A 17,500-nucleotide genomic window follows, 5' to 3' on the forward strand; every position below is an offset into this window, starting at 1 on the left:
ACACTACACCACAACACCACACCACCACACCACACACCACACACACCACACACACACACACACCACACACACACACACACACACCACACACACACACACACACACACACACCACACACCCTGGAGAGGGTTTTATTATAGTCACACTGCATCGTGACAAAATGTAAACATAGACTATTTTCCATAAACACAGTTTTTCCCTGAACTACACACCCTAACTAAAGCTTGTGTTTTAAAGATGCAGCCCAAGATCTTAAGCACTTACTAATTGTAACACAAACGCACAAAAACATATATATATATTATACAGTTGAGTCGGAAGTTACATATACCTAGCCAAATAATTTAAACCGTTTTTCACCATCCTGACATTTAATCCTAGTACAAAATTCCTTGTTTAGGTCAGGTATGATCACCACTTTATTTTAAGAATGTGAAATGTCAGAATAATAAGAGAGAGAATGATTTATTTCAGCTTTCATTTCTTCATCACATTCCCAGTGGGTCAGAAGTTTACATACACTCAATTAGTATTTGAGCCTTGCCTTTAAATTGTTTAACTTGGGTCAAACATTTCGGTAGCCTTCCACAAGCTTCCCACAATAGGTTGGTGAATTTGACCATTCCTCCTGACAACTGGTTGTAACTGAGTCAGGTTGTAGGCCTCCTTTTACTCGCACATGCTTTTTTCAGTTCTGCCCACAAAGTTCTATAGGATTTAATTCAGGCTTTGTTGATGCCACTCCAATACCTTGACTTTGTTGTCCTTTTCCACAACTTTGGAAGTATGCTTGTGTCATTGTCCATTTGGGAAGACCTATTTGCGACCAAGCTATAAACTTCCTGAACTATGTCTTGAGATGTTGCTTCAATATATCCACATAATTTTCCTGCCTCAATGATGCCATCTATTTTGTGAAGTGCACCAGTCCCTCCTGCAGCAAAGCACCCCCACAACATGATGCTGCCACCCCCGTGCTTCACGGTTGGGATGGGTTCTTTCGGCTTGCAAGCCTCCCCTTTCTCCTCCAAACATAACAATGGTCATTATGGCGAAACAGTTCATTTTGTTTAATTAGACTAGAGAACATTTCTCCAAAAAGTACGATCTTTTCCCCATGTGCATTGCCAAACTGTATAGTCTGCTTTTTTTATGCGGCTTTGTATCAGTGGCTTACTTCCTTGCTGAGTGCCTTTCAGGTTATGTCCGGTATAAGACTTGTTTTACTGTGGATATATGATACTTTTGTACTGTTCCTCCAGATCTTCACAAGTGTCTTTGCTGTTTCTGGGATTAGATCAACTGTTCTGCCTCGCTATGAACCCGACTGTCACCGGACGAGCTACCTGTCCCAATCCTCGCTGTGTTCAACTCTCTAGAAGACAGCCACGAGCGTTAGACATACTCTAAATGACCTACGAGCTATGAAAAAGCACACTACATTACTCGCTGTAATCATATTGACATGCTGGTCATTTATGAACCCTTTTTTGAACCATTTCTTGGCCCATGGTTCTCACCGAGCTGACTTTTTATTACAAACATAAGTTTTTTTTGTTTAATAATCCTCCAATCTACACTAAAGCCTTAGTAATAACAAAAACGAGACTGCTACTAACACTAAAGCGACGACGATCATAGGCCCTAGGCACAGCACCAAGGAAGGGAGGACTTGGCCCCATAACCAAGAAAAAAAAACAAAGAAAACCCCCTCCACTAAGCCTGGTTCCTCTCTAGCGTTTTCTTCCTAGTGTTTGCCGTTTTTCTAGAGAGTTTTTTTTTCCTTTACGCCACAGCCGTGCGTTCTACACCTGCCAATGCTGTAGGTGCCCCCCCTGCCGTTGCGGGTTTTTAGGCGCTGGTTTCTGTACCAGCACTTCGAGATTATTAGCTGATGTCGAGGTATGTAATTTAAAATATAAACTTGATTTGATTTGCACCTTTTCGCCACCAAAGTACGGTTCATCTCTAGAGACAGAACGCGTCTCCGTGCCTCCTGAGCGGTCAATGATGGCGTGTTGTGGTCCCTATGGTTCGTGTCGTTATACTTGCCAACTATTGTTTGTCAGAGATGAACGTCGGGTTACCTTCAGGCCATTTGTGGAGGAAATTGCTCCCATGGATGAACCAGACTTGTGGAAGAGTCTACAATTTTTTGGCCTGATTACTTTTGACCCGAGTACTTCTCCCAATGATGTCAAGCAAAGAGGCACTGAGGTTACTGAGTTTGAAGGTAGGCCTTGAAATACATCCACAGGTACACCTCCAATTGACTCAAATTATGTCAATTAGCCTATCAGAAGCTTCTAAAGCGATGACATCATTTTCTGGAATTTTCCAAGCTGTTTAAAGGCACAGTCAACTTAGTAAACTTCTGACCCGCTGGAATTGTCATACAGTGAATTATAAGTGAAATAATTTGTCTGTAAACAATTGTTGGGAAAATTACTTGTGTCATACACAAAGTAGATGTCCTAACCGACTTGCCTAAACTATAGTTTGTGTTAACAATAAATTTGTGGAGTGGTTGAAAACGAGTTTTAATGGACTCCAACCTAAGTGTATGTAAACTTCCGATTTCAACTGTATATATATATATATATATAAATGTTTTGCAGGATGTAACATATCATACAAAATGGATGATGTAGTACACATTTGTACAACGTTTTTGGGGACCCATTTTGGTTCGTGAGCACTACTTTCAAAACTACTGCTGAAATTAAACAAAAGCTCTGGAGCATCACTTTAATGTGTCCTTTCCTTCCAGCAWTAGACAACAGAACTAACATAAGGGGTAAATCAAAGTCCCAGTCTGTTGGCAGTCAGTCCTGCTTGTTGTACTGTATAGCTACTGACCTGGGCAAAATAGAGTTTGAGCTTCTTGCCTCTGAAGGGCGTTTCGTGCAGCTCTATCCTGGCGCTGGCGGCTGCTTTGGGGTTGCTGAAGTTGATGCGGACACGCCGGAAGCTCTTGAACAGCTGAAACGTCACTCGCTCATCGTAGGCCAGGAACAGGGACTCGAACATCTCCTGAACAAAGCCAATATAGAGAGACAAAAACAAACCACAGATGAGGTTGTGCATAATATGGTTTCAGGTGGTAAATGCCAAGGCATGAATAATACAGTAGACGGAGGGAGAGGGAGACATGAAGCAGTGTCTGGGGTGAGGTTCCCTGCAGCCTCCTCCAGGAAACACAGAATCCTTTCTCCAGTTAATAAGCTGTTTATCATGGACAGAGGATGCTGCAGGTCTCTTTACTGGGTGTAAACAAGACTATGTTTTCTGTTGCCTAACCAATAAACCTCCCATTCATTAAACCTGGCCAGATGAGAGATGGAGAGCAAGAGAGAGAGAGATAAGGAGCTGTCTGTCCTGTCCTCCTTAGTGCTGCTGGTTTCCTCTAGTCTTGATAGATCTGTGTATTCCTCAAGGAGAGGTGTCACCACAGAAAGGTCAAGTTGAGTGGCACTTCCCTCTGTCACTCACTCAGCCTATTTATAGATGCCTTTGTTATCATTAGTGTTAGTGAGATCATAGTGTGTGTTGTGTGTGTGTGTGCGTGCGTCTGCGTGTGTGTGTGCGTGCGGTTGGTTCGTTGGAATCTAGCCTAGCCGCTCGTTTAGCATTAATGCTGGAGAGCAGAGCAATGAAGTTGTCTAATTGAGGATAATCTCACATCCCAGACCTGCCCTGGCTCCATAAAGCGAGGAAAAGAGAGAAGGACAGAGAGAGAAGGAGAGAAAGAGAGAACGGGGGGAGAGACAAAGTGAGGGAATATAGATACAGAGGTAGGCAGGCGAGGGGAAAGAGGAGAAGATGGGAGACAGTCAGTTCTGGGAAATTCTCTCAGCCTCAGGGCTGATCTCTGACACAACATCTCTGTTCATCAGACTGATAAACAGCCATCACTAACATTGAGTGGCTGCTGCCAAATAATGACTCATCTCTAGCCACTTTAATAATAAAAATAGGATGTAATAAATATATCACTAGCCACTATAACAATGCCACTTTATATAATGTTTACTAACCCTACATTACTCAATCTCATATGTATATACTGTATTACTCTATACAATCTACTGCATCTTGCCTATGCCTTCGGCCATCGCTCAGTCCATATATTTTATGGACATATTCTTAATCGTTCCTTTACACTTGTGTGTATAAGGTAGTTGTGTGAAATTGTTAGATTACTTGTTAGATATTACTGCATGTCAAAACTAGAAGCAACAAGCATTTCGCTACACTCGCATTAACATCTGCTAACCATGTGTATGTGACAAATACAATTTGATTTGAATTTTTACTGTAGCTATGTTCTAGAGAGCGTCTGTCCTCTATGGTCCCACCTCATGACCCCAGGATGACCCAAGCAGATAGAGTTCATAGACCAGGTCATTCACAGGACAACGGAACAATATACAGTTGAAGTCGGAAGTTTACAACACCTTAGCCAAATACATTTAAACTCAGTTTTTCAAAAACTCCTGACATTAATCTTTTGTAAAAAGCCCTGTCTTAAGTCAGTTAGGCATCACCACTTTATTTTAGAAATGTGAAATGTCAGAATAATAGTACGAAGAATGATTATTTCAGCTTTTATTTCATCACATTACCAGTGGGTCAGAATTTACATTCACTCTATTAGTATTGTTACATGCCTTTATAATGTTTAACTTGGTCAACGTTTTGTAGCCTCTCCACAACTTCCCACAAGTAGCTTGGGTGAATTTTGGACCATTCCTCTGACAGAGCTGGTGTAACTGAGTCAGTTGTAGGCCTCCTTGCTCAGCACACGCCTTTTTCAGTTCTGCCCACAAATGTTCTATGGATTGAGTCAGGGCTTCTCTATCTCCAATACCTTGGCTTTCTCTATAGTCCTATCTTATCTAACTTTGAAGAATGCTTGGTTCATTGTCCATATATACCCGTTTCACCAAGCTATACTTCACTGATACTTCTTGAGATGTTGCTTCAATATATCCACCGATTCCTGCCTCGTGTTGCCATCTATTTTGTGAAGTGCACCAGTCCCTCCTGCAGCAAAGCACCCCCACAACATGATGCTGCCACCCCCGTGCTTCACGGTTGGGATGGTGTTCTTCGGCTTGCAAGCCTCCCCCTTTTCCTCCAAACATAACAATGGTCATTATGGCGAAACAGTTCTATTTTTGTTTCATCAGACCAGAGGACATTTCTCCATGTGCAGTTGCAAACCGTAGTCTGTCTTATTTATGGCGGTTTTGGAGCAGTGGCTTCTTCCTTGCTGAGCGGCCTTTCAGGTTATGTTGATATAGGACTCGTTTTACTGTGGATACAGATACTTTTGTACCTGTTTCCTCCAGCATCTTCACAAGGTCCTTTGCTGTTGTTCTGGGATTGATTTGCACTTTTCGCACCAAAGTACGTTCATCTCTAGGAGACAGAATGCTTCTCCTTCCTGAGCGGTATGATGGCTGCGTGGTCCCATGGTGTTTATACTTGCGTACTATTGTTTGTACAAATGAACGTGGTACCTTCAGGCGTTTGGAAATTGCTCGCAAGGGTGAACCAGACTTGTGGAGGTCTACAATTTTCTTTCTGAGGTCTTGGCTGATATCTTTTGATTTTCCCATGATGTCAAGCAAAGAGGCACTGAGTTTGAAGGTAGGCCTTGAAATACATCCACAGGTACACCTCCAATTGACRCAAATGATATCAATTAGCCTATCAGAAGCTTCTAAAGCGATGACATCATTTTCTGGAATTTTACAAGCTGTTTAAAGGCACAGTCAACTTAGTGTATGTAAACTTCTGACCCATTGGAATTGTCATAAAGTGAATTATTTGTCAAATAAATCTCTGTAAACAATTTTTGGAACAATTACTTGTGTCATGCACAAAGTAGATGTCCTAAGCAACTTGCCAAAACTATAGTTTGTTAACAAGAAATTTGTGGAGTGGTTGAAAAATGAGTTTTAATGACTTCAACCTAAGTAAGTGTATGTAATCTTCCGACTTCAACTGTAGATGATTGTGTCAAACACTGAATTCTGGGAATTCATACGCTAAACCACAATGGAAATCTCCCATCTCAGTTAAGTTATATGACAGGTACTTTTCCCAAATTAGACGTTATTCCATTATAACAAGCAGACTTTAAATACAGCCTTAAAGAGAGAGCGTAGCAGAGTACATGGGCTATTTCACTCCCTCTTTCCACATGGTCCTGAGCTAAAATGCTATTCTAGCAGCTTCTAAATGAGCCGCCACATCTAGCCAGCAGAGTGTGAAAATAAGCACTTTTAAAGGGAACATCTGGTTCTTAGCTGTGTACCTGAAAATAGATTTACTGTAAATTGATTAGCAGCACATGTATAAAAAAACACTAGAACACATAGGGATTTCATTTATCTCTCTCTTGTTTGAAGACAGCCACGATATCCTCCTTTGAAGGATCAGCAATAGTGAGACTGCATGGGCAGGTTCATGCAATGTAAATTCAATTCAATGGATCTTTTGTTAGTCAGTGGATACATTCTGTGCCAAGGCATCATTTTAGATTCAGCTGTGCTCCATCAAATAAACAATCTGACCACGTAACATTGTTTACAAGATGTCTGTTTAAAACTAGTCTGACAGTTTAGTTCCATGATGTCACATCTCACTCTCATCAAAACATCTATTCACAACAATTTGAGTCAGTCAGATACAATAGTCGTCTCTGACAAAGAGAGCGTTCTGGCAGCTTGATATGTCAGAGCCGGTGACAGATGACAATATGACTTTCCTTGGTAGAGCTGATCTGTAGAGACAGGAAGATCATTCAGACAGTCACTTTCCAATCCGGTAAATGTGTCTGAGAGCTTGTTTCCTGTCAGTGTATGTGTGAGATCGGTGGCGAGTTGCAGGCTCCCGATGCGGAGTGTGTGTGTGTGTATGTGTGTTTGTGTGTGTCCTGGCAGCTGACAGCTGGGACTGGTGTGTGTCTGCCTGGGAGGTGGAGATGAGTGGTGACAGCTCAGTTCAGGTTGCTGTATCACCCCCCTCTGACGGTGAGGGGGATGTAGAATAGAGCTCTGTCCAGAGATGAAGCTCTGGCTCACTCCAGGTACCTTGGATCCGCACATTAACGCAGAGTTTCCCTCTGCGTTGTCAGGTGTTGTGTGAARTCATGCAAAGATTGCTGCTCCGCTTAAGAAGTGTGTTCAAAGTTTCACCTTGGGATGATGTTGCCCCCTAGACACTGATAAGAGGTCACTTCTGCATTCTTCTCCCTAATGGTCTAAGGTCAGGATTAGGGAGGCAAACTAATCCTAGATCTGTACCTAGAAGCAACTTCTAGCCAGAGCTAAGGCAAAAGCAGACAATGTCCCTCCCTGTGTTGCGTACAACTCATGAACATGAGACTGGGTTCCCTCTGTGTACAATAACATTCCAGCTCAGATGATTTATCTATCTCCAGTAGTCTATAGCCTCAGACAGACCCACACAACACAGAGAAAGAGAGTGCTCCATCAGCAATGGAATGGAAAGCAGCAGCAGCGTTAGCAGGGCAGTATGTGGATCTGAGCTGACTTCTCATGGAACCCATCACACATTAAACCTTATCCACCAATCAATCACCCTGTCACGACTTCCACCGAAGGTGGCTCCTCTCTCTGTTCGGGAGGTGCTCGGCGGTCGTCGTCGCCGGCCTACTAGCTACCACCGATACATTTTTATTTTTGTCATTGTCCAAATCAAAACAAATGTCACACATATATTATTTACTATATGTAAAGACAAGATTAAATCAAAAATAGGCTGATGGGGGATAATATTATGAATATTGTGAATGACATTTTATTACTTGTGAATGATGCCCAGCTTAAGAAACAACGCCTTTTAATTTTTTATTATTTTCCATCATAGTCACATACCTCATGCAGCCTAGCCCAAAGGCCTATATGTTTTAATAAGGTTTGTATCACAACTAAAGTGGCTACATAACTTCTTAAAATGAAGCACATTAATCTGCTTTACAAGTGGTGTAGAGCCTAACTGGCATATATAAGCAGCGTGTGAGTTTCAAATTTGGAGAAGATAATTTTCACCATAAAAATGCACCTTTATAATAAAAGCATTACATGCATAATCACATTTGCAGTCACTTTTGATAATGGTGTTTTTCACTAATGGAACATTCACGCTTGCTGCACTTATAATATAATATATAAAGAAATAGCCTAATAGTTTATCAACATTTTAAGCTAAACGTTCTGATCTGTTGCGTCAGACACATTGCATTTTTTTTTTTGATGCTTGTGGTTGTATTAATTTGGGATCTATCACATCCCACAAATGTCCCAGACCATGGTTGGAATATTTATTTCTRGCACAGAATAGAATAGGTTGACTTATGTACTATGGGGATAGTAGATTGACATAGGCTAGTGCTTTTGTTGTTCATTAGGCCTACTCATCTTGTTGGCTGACGAAAAGTAAATATGGACAGTTCTTTCAATATCTTCAATATGCACCTCGGAATTGAATAAGGACGCGCGCAGTTGCATCCCCGATGTGTCTGTCTTCACTTGTAGCCTGTGAGAAAGACCCGATAAGGTGACATAGAGCCATGTGAGTGAGAGGGCTTCGGATTGCGTAGCACACTCAGGGAGAGAAGCACAACGGAGCACTCCGGGCCATAAAAAGGCATGGATTTTTTTAGGGTGCATTACGGCCGCTGTGAAATTCGAGGCATTATCAAGTGCTTGTCAAATTGTGAATGAGAGACTATTGGAGTGTGTACATCCTGCTTAAAGAACAAAGCAGAGCTCGTTCCTTTCAAGCAACATTTTTCAATTCATCATTAGTCTCATCATGCAGCCTTACAATGTATTAAAAATCAAAACATATAGCCCAATGTTTGTAGAACAACTAAAGTTACATTAATAAATCTAAATTAAGCATATAGGAGTACCTATTTCTTTGTTAAACGCTCAACACAGAAGAGCGCACTCCCTCAAATTGTTTGGAGAAAATATTTATATTTTATTCAGCTTTGTACAATTGTATTCTTCATACTATAAAATAATATAAAATAATGCCACGGAATTGTAAACAAATCTTGTCTGCTAAATGAACTAGTGTAACCCACAGACATTTGGCTTACAGACATCAGGACCTAACATAAGGACAACTCAGAGTATGCTATTCTGTTCTTCTGAAATAGACTACATATTCTTCATATCATGTTTCTTTAGATTTAATGGATGGATTTATTGTGAAGGTGTAGGCTATATTACATTGATTTATTATACTTTTTTAAATGGTTTGTAGGCTATGTGTGTTCATGTTAATTAACAGTCAATTACAGTGAGAACAACAGTTATTTGCTTGACAATCACTGGCTGATTTCATGACCGCCACAGTCTTAGTACAAACCAAAAGTGTTAAACAAATTAATATCTATTTTATATTTGAGATTCTTCAATGTAGTCACCCTTTGCCTTGATGATAGCTTTGCACACTCTTGGRATTCTCTCAACCAGTTTCATGAGGAATGCTTTTCCAACAGTCTTGAAGGAGAAGAAGGAGGAGTTCTGACATATGCTGAGCACTTGTTGGCTGCTTTTTCTTCACTCTGTGGTCCAACTCATCCCAAACCATCTCAATTGGGTTGAGGTCGGGTGATTGTGGAGGCCGGGTCATCTGATGCAGCACTCCATCACTCTCCTTCTTGGTCAAATAGCCCTTACACAGCTTGGAGGTGTGTTGGGTCATTGCTCTGTTGAAAAACAAATGATAGTCCCACTAAGCGCAAACCAGATGGGATGGTGTATCGCTGCATAATGCTGTGGTAGCCATGCTGGTTAAGTGTGCCTTGAATTCTAAATAAATCACTGACAGTGTCACCAACAAAGCACCCCCACATGATCACACCTCCTCCTCCGTGCTTCACTGTGGGAACAACACATGCAGAGATCATCAGTTCACCTACTCTGCGTCTCACAAAGACACAGTGGTTGGAACCAACAATTTCAAATGTGGACTCATCAGACCAAAGGACAGATTTCCACCGGTCTAATGTCCATTGCTCGTGTTTTTTGGCCCAAGTTAAACTCTTCTTCTGGTTTCTTTGTAGCAATTCGACCATGAAGTCCTGATTCATGCAGTCTCTTCTGACCAGTTGATGTTGAGATGTATCTGTTACTTGAACTCTGTGAAGCATTTATTTGGCTGCAATTTCTGAGGCTGGTAACTCTAATGAACATATCCTCTGCAGCAGAGGTAACTCTGCGTCTTCCTTTCCTGCGGCGGTCCTCATGAGAGCCAGTTTCATCATAGCGCTTGATGGTTTTTGTGACTGCACTTGAAGAAACTTTCAAAGTTCCTGAAATGTTCTGGTTTGACTGACCTTCATGTCTTAAAGTAATGATAGACTTCGTTTCTCTTTGCTTATTTGAGCTGTTCTTGCCATAATATGGACTTGGTCTTTTACCAAATAGGGCTATCTTCTGTATATCACCCCTACCTTGTCACAACACAACTGATTGGCTCAAATGCATTAAGTAGGAAAGAAATTCCACAAAATAACTTTAATCAAGGCAGACCTATTAATTGAAATGCATTCCAGGTGACTACCTCCTGAAGCTGGTTGAGAGAATGRCAAGTGTGCAAAGCTGTCATCAAGGCAAAGGGTGGCTACTTTGAAGAATCTCAAATATAAAATATATTTTGATTTGTTTAACACTGTTCTGGTTACTACTAATAGTTTTGATGTCTTCACTATTATTCTACAATGTAGTAAAATAGTAAAAAACCGTGGAACGAGTAGGTGAGTCCAAACTTTTGACTGGTACTGTATATATTTTTTTGGGGGGGAGGCTAGCGTCCGCAGGGCCCTAAGCGGTRGCTTATGTCGCTTATGTCTAGGGCCGGCCCTGATGGGAAAGAGGGTGTTAGATTAGATGTCAGGAAGGACGTGGCATAGGGCTGATGTTAGAGTGGATGAGCAGGAGTTGACAGGATGGGAATGAGTGAGTGATGGCACCTTTTGTTAGCGAGGCCTGTTACTTGTCTGGAGGAGCTTCCAGAGGCGTATCTAGGTGATCATGCACCACAGCTGCTCTTATCCGAGGCAATACAAAATACATTGAGGAAATGGCAATGACCTCGCAGAAACATTCCTGTAGATCGACATCACACATTTTCTCCTCCAGTGATAGTGCAGACTGGCAGTAGCCTGAGGCATATTGTATTTCACATTGACTGACTGTTACCGTATTTCAAAGCAGTTACTGTCTGTTGACATATTTCAAAGCAGTTACGGACTTTTACCGTATTTCAAAGCAGTTACTGTCTGTTAACATATTTCAAAGCAGTTACGGACTTTTACCATATTTCAAAGCAGTTACTGACTGTTACCATATTTCAAAGCAGTTACTGACTGTTACCATATCTCAAAGCAGTTACTGACTGTTACCGTATTTCAAAGCAAAGTCCCTAAATACTGGGACTACCGTAGAATGTATTAGACATTCTCTACCGTAGTGTGAAGTGTCATATTACTTTAAGAGTAGGGAAAATGAATGCATATGACTCATACAACCTCTAGAAACTCCACAGAATCCCATAATCGTATACATTCTGACTGCAGAATGAGAAAGATATGCACACGCACACACACATACTGTACACAGTGCAGCAGATTATTCATGACTATATTTCCCCCCTGCAAAGCCATTTATAGTCGGTATATCACATTGAGAACATGACACAGGGTTGACTCATTGGCAGGGTATCTGAATACTTTCCACTACAGAGGACAATGATCTGTCTGAAGGTTAAACAATTATCTAATGTTCTGACGTAGGACCATCCAAACTGAGTCCATGGCCAGAGGAGTGGAGGGAATTGAGCTGATCTTGCAAAGTGTTTTGTGTATCAGAAGTGGTGTTGGAAAGTGATGGTGCTCAAATGGTCAAATGAAACCTACTGCTTCACACAAAGTTTTTTCTGTGTTTTATATTCACACTACGAGGTTGTAATAATACTGTGAAATTGTGAAAATGATAATGCCCTTTTAGTTTAAGAGCTGTTTGAAAAGACTGCCTGAAATTTCAGCCTGTTTTGGTGACATCACCAGGCGGTAAATTAATTAATAGATCAATAAGAACATGAATTCCAAACTTCTCTGCCAATAACAGCTAGTTTTCCCTTCCCCACTCAGACCAAACCCAGGCAGTCCTAGCAAAATTATTGCTTGTGAAATTGCTCTTTGCTAAGAAGCTATTTTTGTTTCTTTTTGACAATTTTAATTGAAAACAATTGACACATTGACACATGCCAAAGACACAAAAGGATAATTCCTGGCCTAAAGTAAAGCACGCAGCAGAAGTACACAGGGAATTTAGAGCAGCTTCTAGTGTTCAGCGTTCCAACTCCGAGCTGTATTGTCCTGTGCTCTCTCTACACTCAGAATGTTAATCAGAAACAGCCTGTGTTCTGTTCCTACATTGTTTTCACTGGAGATTCCAGATACTATGTTCCAGAACATTCACACAGCATTCCCAACCAGGAGGTACTGACTGACTGGGTACAACATGCCACTACAGAGGACAGACAGGAATGACTAGGACATGGCTGATCCATCTTAACTGACCTTCCAAGTGACACAAGGCTTTAGCTGGGCCAGACTGACTTATTGTAGATTGCATATGAGGACTTGAGCACACAGTGTGCTGCATACTCAATCTTGCTAGTGACGAAATAAACGATGCATAAAGTACGCAATGTAACATGATCTGATCCCTTTCTTGAGTGCAAACCCTTGATAGTCCAGTAGAGACGATGTGGACACAACGAGAGCTGCTTTCTTTGGTGTCGTCAAGTTAGACAAGAGGGTGACAAGATGAAGTACCCCTTGCGTTTCTCTTTTTGGGAGACAGTGAGGAGATCTGGCATGAGAAAGTGGGTAACATTGTGTTCCCAAAGACATTGTGTTCCCTAGCTCCTTTTAGGCTCAGGACCAAGAGGAACACACAAAGAATATGTATTCTGAAAGAGAGCAAGCAACACTTTCCCTGGAGGAGAAAGGCTTGGTCACCACTAGGAGCTGTTTATGGCACCATCTCACTCCTCAGATGTCTCAACAGAGGCCCAGGAGGCATGGTCTTGTGTTGTGTAAGAACACATCTCTTCCATCAACACAAAATAAATATTGTATAACGAGGACCATGAGTGTTTTTGAACACCTGACCTGACCAGGAAAAACAAGGCCCTAGTTACAGCCCATACTGCAACTAAGACCTAGAATTCTCCCTGGTCAAGTCCCATGTTCAGGAAAAACTCACGAAGGAGTTGACGATGACGCAACTGTGTGATGCAGAACTATGATGCAGAACTGTCAGCGCCTAGGCCCACTGCTCACACCATGAGGATGTGACCAACCCAATCATTCCAAGAAAAACTGGTGTAAAGTATTCATGCAAGTGGGTCTCCAGAACTTTACTCTATGGTGGTTTAGTAACAGACCACCAAGCCTTAGGTGGCATGATTCCCGTGCTGGATCAGCGGAGGAAAGTCTTTGGGGGTTGTGAGATTGAAAGTGAAAGTGAACCCGTCTGGGAAGGAGTTGAGGAGACCATATGGTGGCTATGGCAACATGCTAAACACAGGGACCAAACACTGGTTGTCGACATACTAGAGTGTGTTTAAGAGATTGATACCGATTACACAATAGAACACATCCATCGTGTAGAGGTATGGAGGCGATCAGGATTACTCTTACACACACAACCGGAGAAAAAATGTCACTTCCCATGAAGCAGCAATGAGAGACTCCTTAACGTACTGTAGTTTGGTGGAAAAAGATGTCTCAGATACAGAATAAAAAACAACAACACGGAGTCTCCCTAAAGAGCAGAGACAAGCATAGGATGAATAAAAAAATCCCCTCACTCCGATGGTGAGAAATTCTGCTTTTGTAGATTTCTTTCTAAAACCCAGTGTGGTGTCACCCTGCATATGTACTCTATTCTACAGACATGATTAACACTCTTGAGATATTGGACAATATTGATGGGGAGATGATTATGGCTTGATGTTAAATCCCTGTATACTAACATCCTCCATCGAGGAGGCTTAGAAGCCATGGTACACTGTCTTAGTCAACGACCCACTGGTACACTCCCTAGCGCTAACTGTATTGTATTGTAGCAGTAGCAGTACCGTACTCTATTGGGGCAGCAGGTAGCCTAGCGGTTAAGAGCATTGGGCCAGTAACCAAAAGGTCGCTGGTTCGAATCACCGAGCTGACTAGGTGAAAAATCAGTCAATGTGCCCTTGAGCAAGGCACTTAACCATAATTGCTCCTGTGAGTTACTCTGGATAAGAGCATCTAGTAAATTAATTGTTGAACTTGCCAAGATTATTCTGACTAAGAACTTTTCATGTTTGAAAATGACATTCAACAGACAGAAACTGCGGTAACACTTTATTGACACCCAGCGTCATAACACATTATGGCGGTCATAACCATGTCATAATATGTCATAACAGCGGACATAACGTGTCATAACCTGTCATAATATGATCATAACACTGTCATGACACATATATTTACACCTGTTGTGACATATATAACATTATTTTATGGCTGGTTATGACACCTACATAAGAGTGTCAAAACCCACAAAACCTACCACAGTAGTTATTTTATGGCTGTTATGACACCTACATAAGAGTGTTAAAACCCACAAAACCTACCAGGTAGTTATTTATTGGCTGGTTATGACACCTACATAAGAGTGTCAAACCCACAAAACCTACCAGGTAGTTATTTATGGCTGGTTATGACACCTACATAAGAGTGTCAAAACCCACAAAACCTACCAGGTAGTTATTTTATGGCTGGTTATGACACCTTCATAAGAGTGTTAAAACCCACAAAACCTACCAGGTAGTTATTTTATGGCTGGTTATGACACTCCAATAAGAGTGTCAAAACCCACAAAACCTACCAGGTAGTTATTTATGGCTGGTTATGACACCTACAAAGAGTGTCAAAACCCACAAAACCTACCAGGTAGTTATTTTATGGCTGGTTATGACACCTACACAAGAATGTCAAAACCCACAACCTACCACAGCAGTTATTTTATGGCTGGTTGACACCTACATAAGAGTGTCAAAACCCACAAAACCTACCACAGCAGTTATTTTATGGCTGGTTATGACACCTACACAAGAGTGTCAAAACCCACAAAACCTACCACAGCAGTTATTTTATTGTGGTTATGACACCTACATAAGAGTGTTCAAAACCCACAAAACCTACCAGGTAGTTATTTTATGGCTGGTTATGACACCTACATAAGAGTGTCAAAACCCACAAACCTACCAGGTAGTTATTTTATGGCTGGTTTATGACACCTACATAAGAGTGTCAAAACCCACAAAACCTACCAGGTAGTTATTGTTATGGCTGGTTATGACACCTACATAAGAGTGTCAAAACCACAAAACCTACCACAGTATTGATTTTATGGCTGGTTATGACACCTACATAAGAGTGTCAAAACCCACAAAACCTACCAGGTAGTTATTTTATGGCTGGTTATGACACCTACATAAGAGTGTTAAAACCCACAAAACCTACCAGGTAGTTATTTTATGCTGGTTATACACCTACCACACAAGACAAAACATTCCATTACACCATAGCCTACTTGACAACAGTATGTTTATGTATATAACATTTTCTGTGAATTGACCATATTAAATTATCATTGTAATGCGCACAAATTGATGTCAGACATGCACCTACCCCAATGCTCTGTTGCTGATGACTGGGATACGTAGGAGCAGATTTCAGGAGCAGGACAAGACACCTCTTTTTGACAGATGACTGACATAAAGCATGTACGTGATAGGCCTATCTGGCTTGTATGATTATGATGGTCATAATGCTCTTGACAATGTCATAAAGTGTATTTTCTTAGTCCAATGTAAAGTGACACAAGATGGTCATAATGCTTCATAACAGTGTTATAAAGTGTATTTTGCAATTGAAAAAAATACATGACAGTGTTATGACCATATTGACAGGTTAAGACATATTATGACATGGTTATGACATTTGACAGGTTATGACATTTTATGACATGGTTATGACCGTGTCATAACATGTTATGGCACTGGGTTTACCGAAACGGCTATGGTTAGTGAAATTACACCGAATTATGCTAATCTGTCCCAGACCTGCACCTGTCCCAGACCTGCTGTTTTCAACTCCCTAAGGACCGCAGGAGCGGTAGAGATACTCTTAATGATCGGCTATGAAAAGCCCACTGACATTTATCCTGAGGTGCTGACTTGCTGCACCCTCGACAACTACTGTGATTATTATTATTTGACCATGCTGGTCATTTATGAACATTGAAACTTGGCCATGTTCTGTTATAATCTCCACCCGGCAGAGCCAGAAGAGGACTGGCCACCCCTCATAGCCTGGTTCCTCTCTAGGTTTCTTCCTATGTTTTGGCCTTTCTAGGGAGTTTTTCCTACCACCGTGCTTCTACACCTGCATTGCTTGCTGTTTGGGGTTTAGGCTGGGTTTCTGTACAGCACTTTGAGATATCAGCTGATGTAAGAAGGGCTTTATAAATACATTTGGTTTGATTTGATCTTTATGTGGGGTTGTTTGAGGAGAATTTCAGCCCTAACAATCCATTCTTGCGCAATCTCAAGCTCTGGGAACGCTCCATTGATGACATATTCCTTCTATTCCAGGGCACAGCAGAGGAACTTAACCAATTCCGCTCCTTCATCAATGCAAACAGTGAACACCTGAAATTCACGCTCACCTTTGATGCGCATGAAACAAGTTTTCTGGACATTTTGACAAAGAGTGGGGTGGCTTTAGCACGGACCTATACAGGAAGCCGACGGACAGGAATTTCCTGTTCCACGAAGATAGCTTCCACTCTACACCCCTGAAAAAGAGCCCTCCTATCAGCCAATACAGTCACATACGCAGGATCTGTAGTACACAGTGACTTTGGGAAACACCATCTGGATGAACGCTTTAGACAACAGAGTTACCCAGAGGTTTGGGTGCATGATGCACAGGACTGTTACAAAAATATGACCCAGGATGACAGCTTCACTACCAAACCACCCCACCCCCGGACCAATGAGTGCAGCGCTTTCTCCAATACTCCCTACTCGGAAAATACAGTAGTTCGACCACATCATTCAGAAAACACTGGCACATCTTGAGTTTAAAGATCCCCGCGGGTAGCCTTCAGACGCGCCCCCAACATCAGTCAAGGGGTGGTGAGGTCTGATTTTCCACCCGTGACACGTATCACCTTCCTAGACCATGAGCTAGACGGTAATTACAAATGTGGCCGATGTTCCCAGTGAAACTTTACGAACAAACGCACAACGTTCAATCACCTTATCACCTGCAAGGTCATCAAGTTCATCACGTGTTCTACCAAATAATGTGATATACCTGATCAAG

At 41.6% G+C, this 17,500-nt stretch overlaps 1 protein-coding gene across 6 annotated transcripts in view; it reads right to left on the bottom strand.

The window, feature by feature from the left end:
- Positions 1 to 17,500, bottom strand: part of LOC111972542 (calcipressin-2) — a 122,330-nt gene that overhangs the window by 24,447 nt on the left and 80,383 nt on the right. For all 6 annotated transcript variants that reach the window (XR_011480876.1, XR_011480874.1, XR_011480877.1 and 3 more), the window contains one exon: positions 2,860 to 3,033. Coding sequence is in view for 2 of the 6 variants with exons in the window: in XM_023999547.2 (XP_023855315.1) it covers positions 2,860 to 3,033 (174 nt within the window). In the remaining 4 variants the exon portion in view is untranslated. The remainder of the gene's footprint in view (positions 1 to 2,859; positions 3,034 to 17,500) is intronic.

The sequence above is a fragment of the Salvelinus sp. IW2-2015 genome, linkage group LG14 (genome assembly GCF_002910315.2).
Source record: "Salvelinus sp. IW2-2015 linkage group LG14, ASM291031v2, whole genome shotgun sequence".
Taxonomy (NCBI): domain Eukaryota; kingdom Metazoa; phylum Chordata; class Actinopteri; order Salmoniformes; family Salmonidae; genus Salvelinus; species Salvelinus sp. IW2-2015.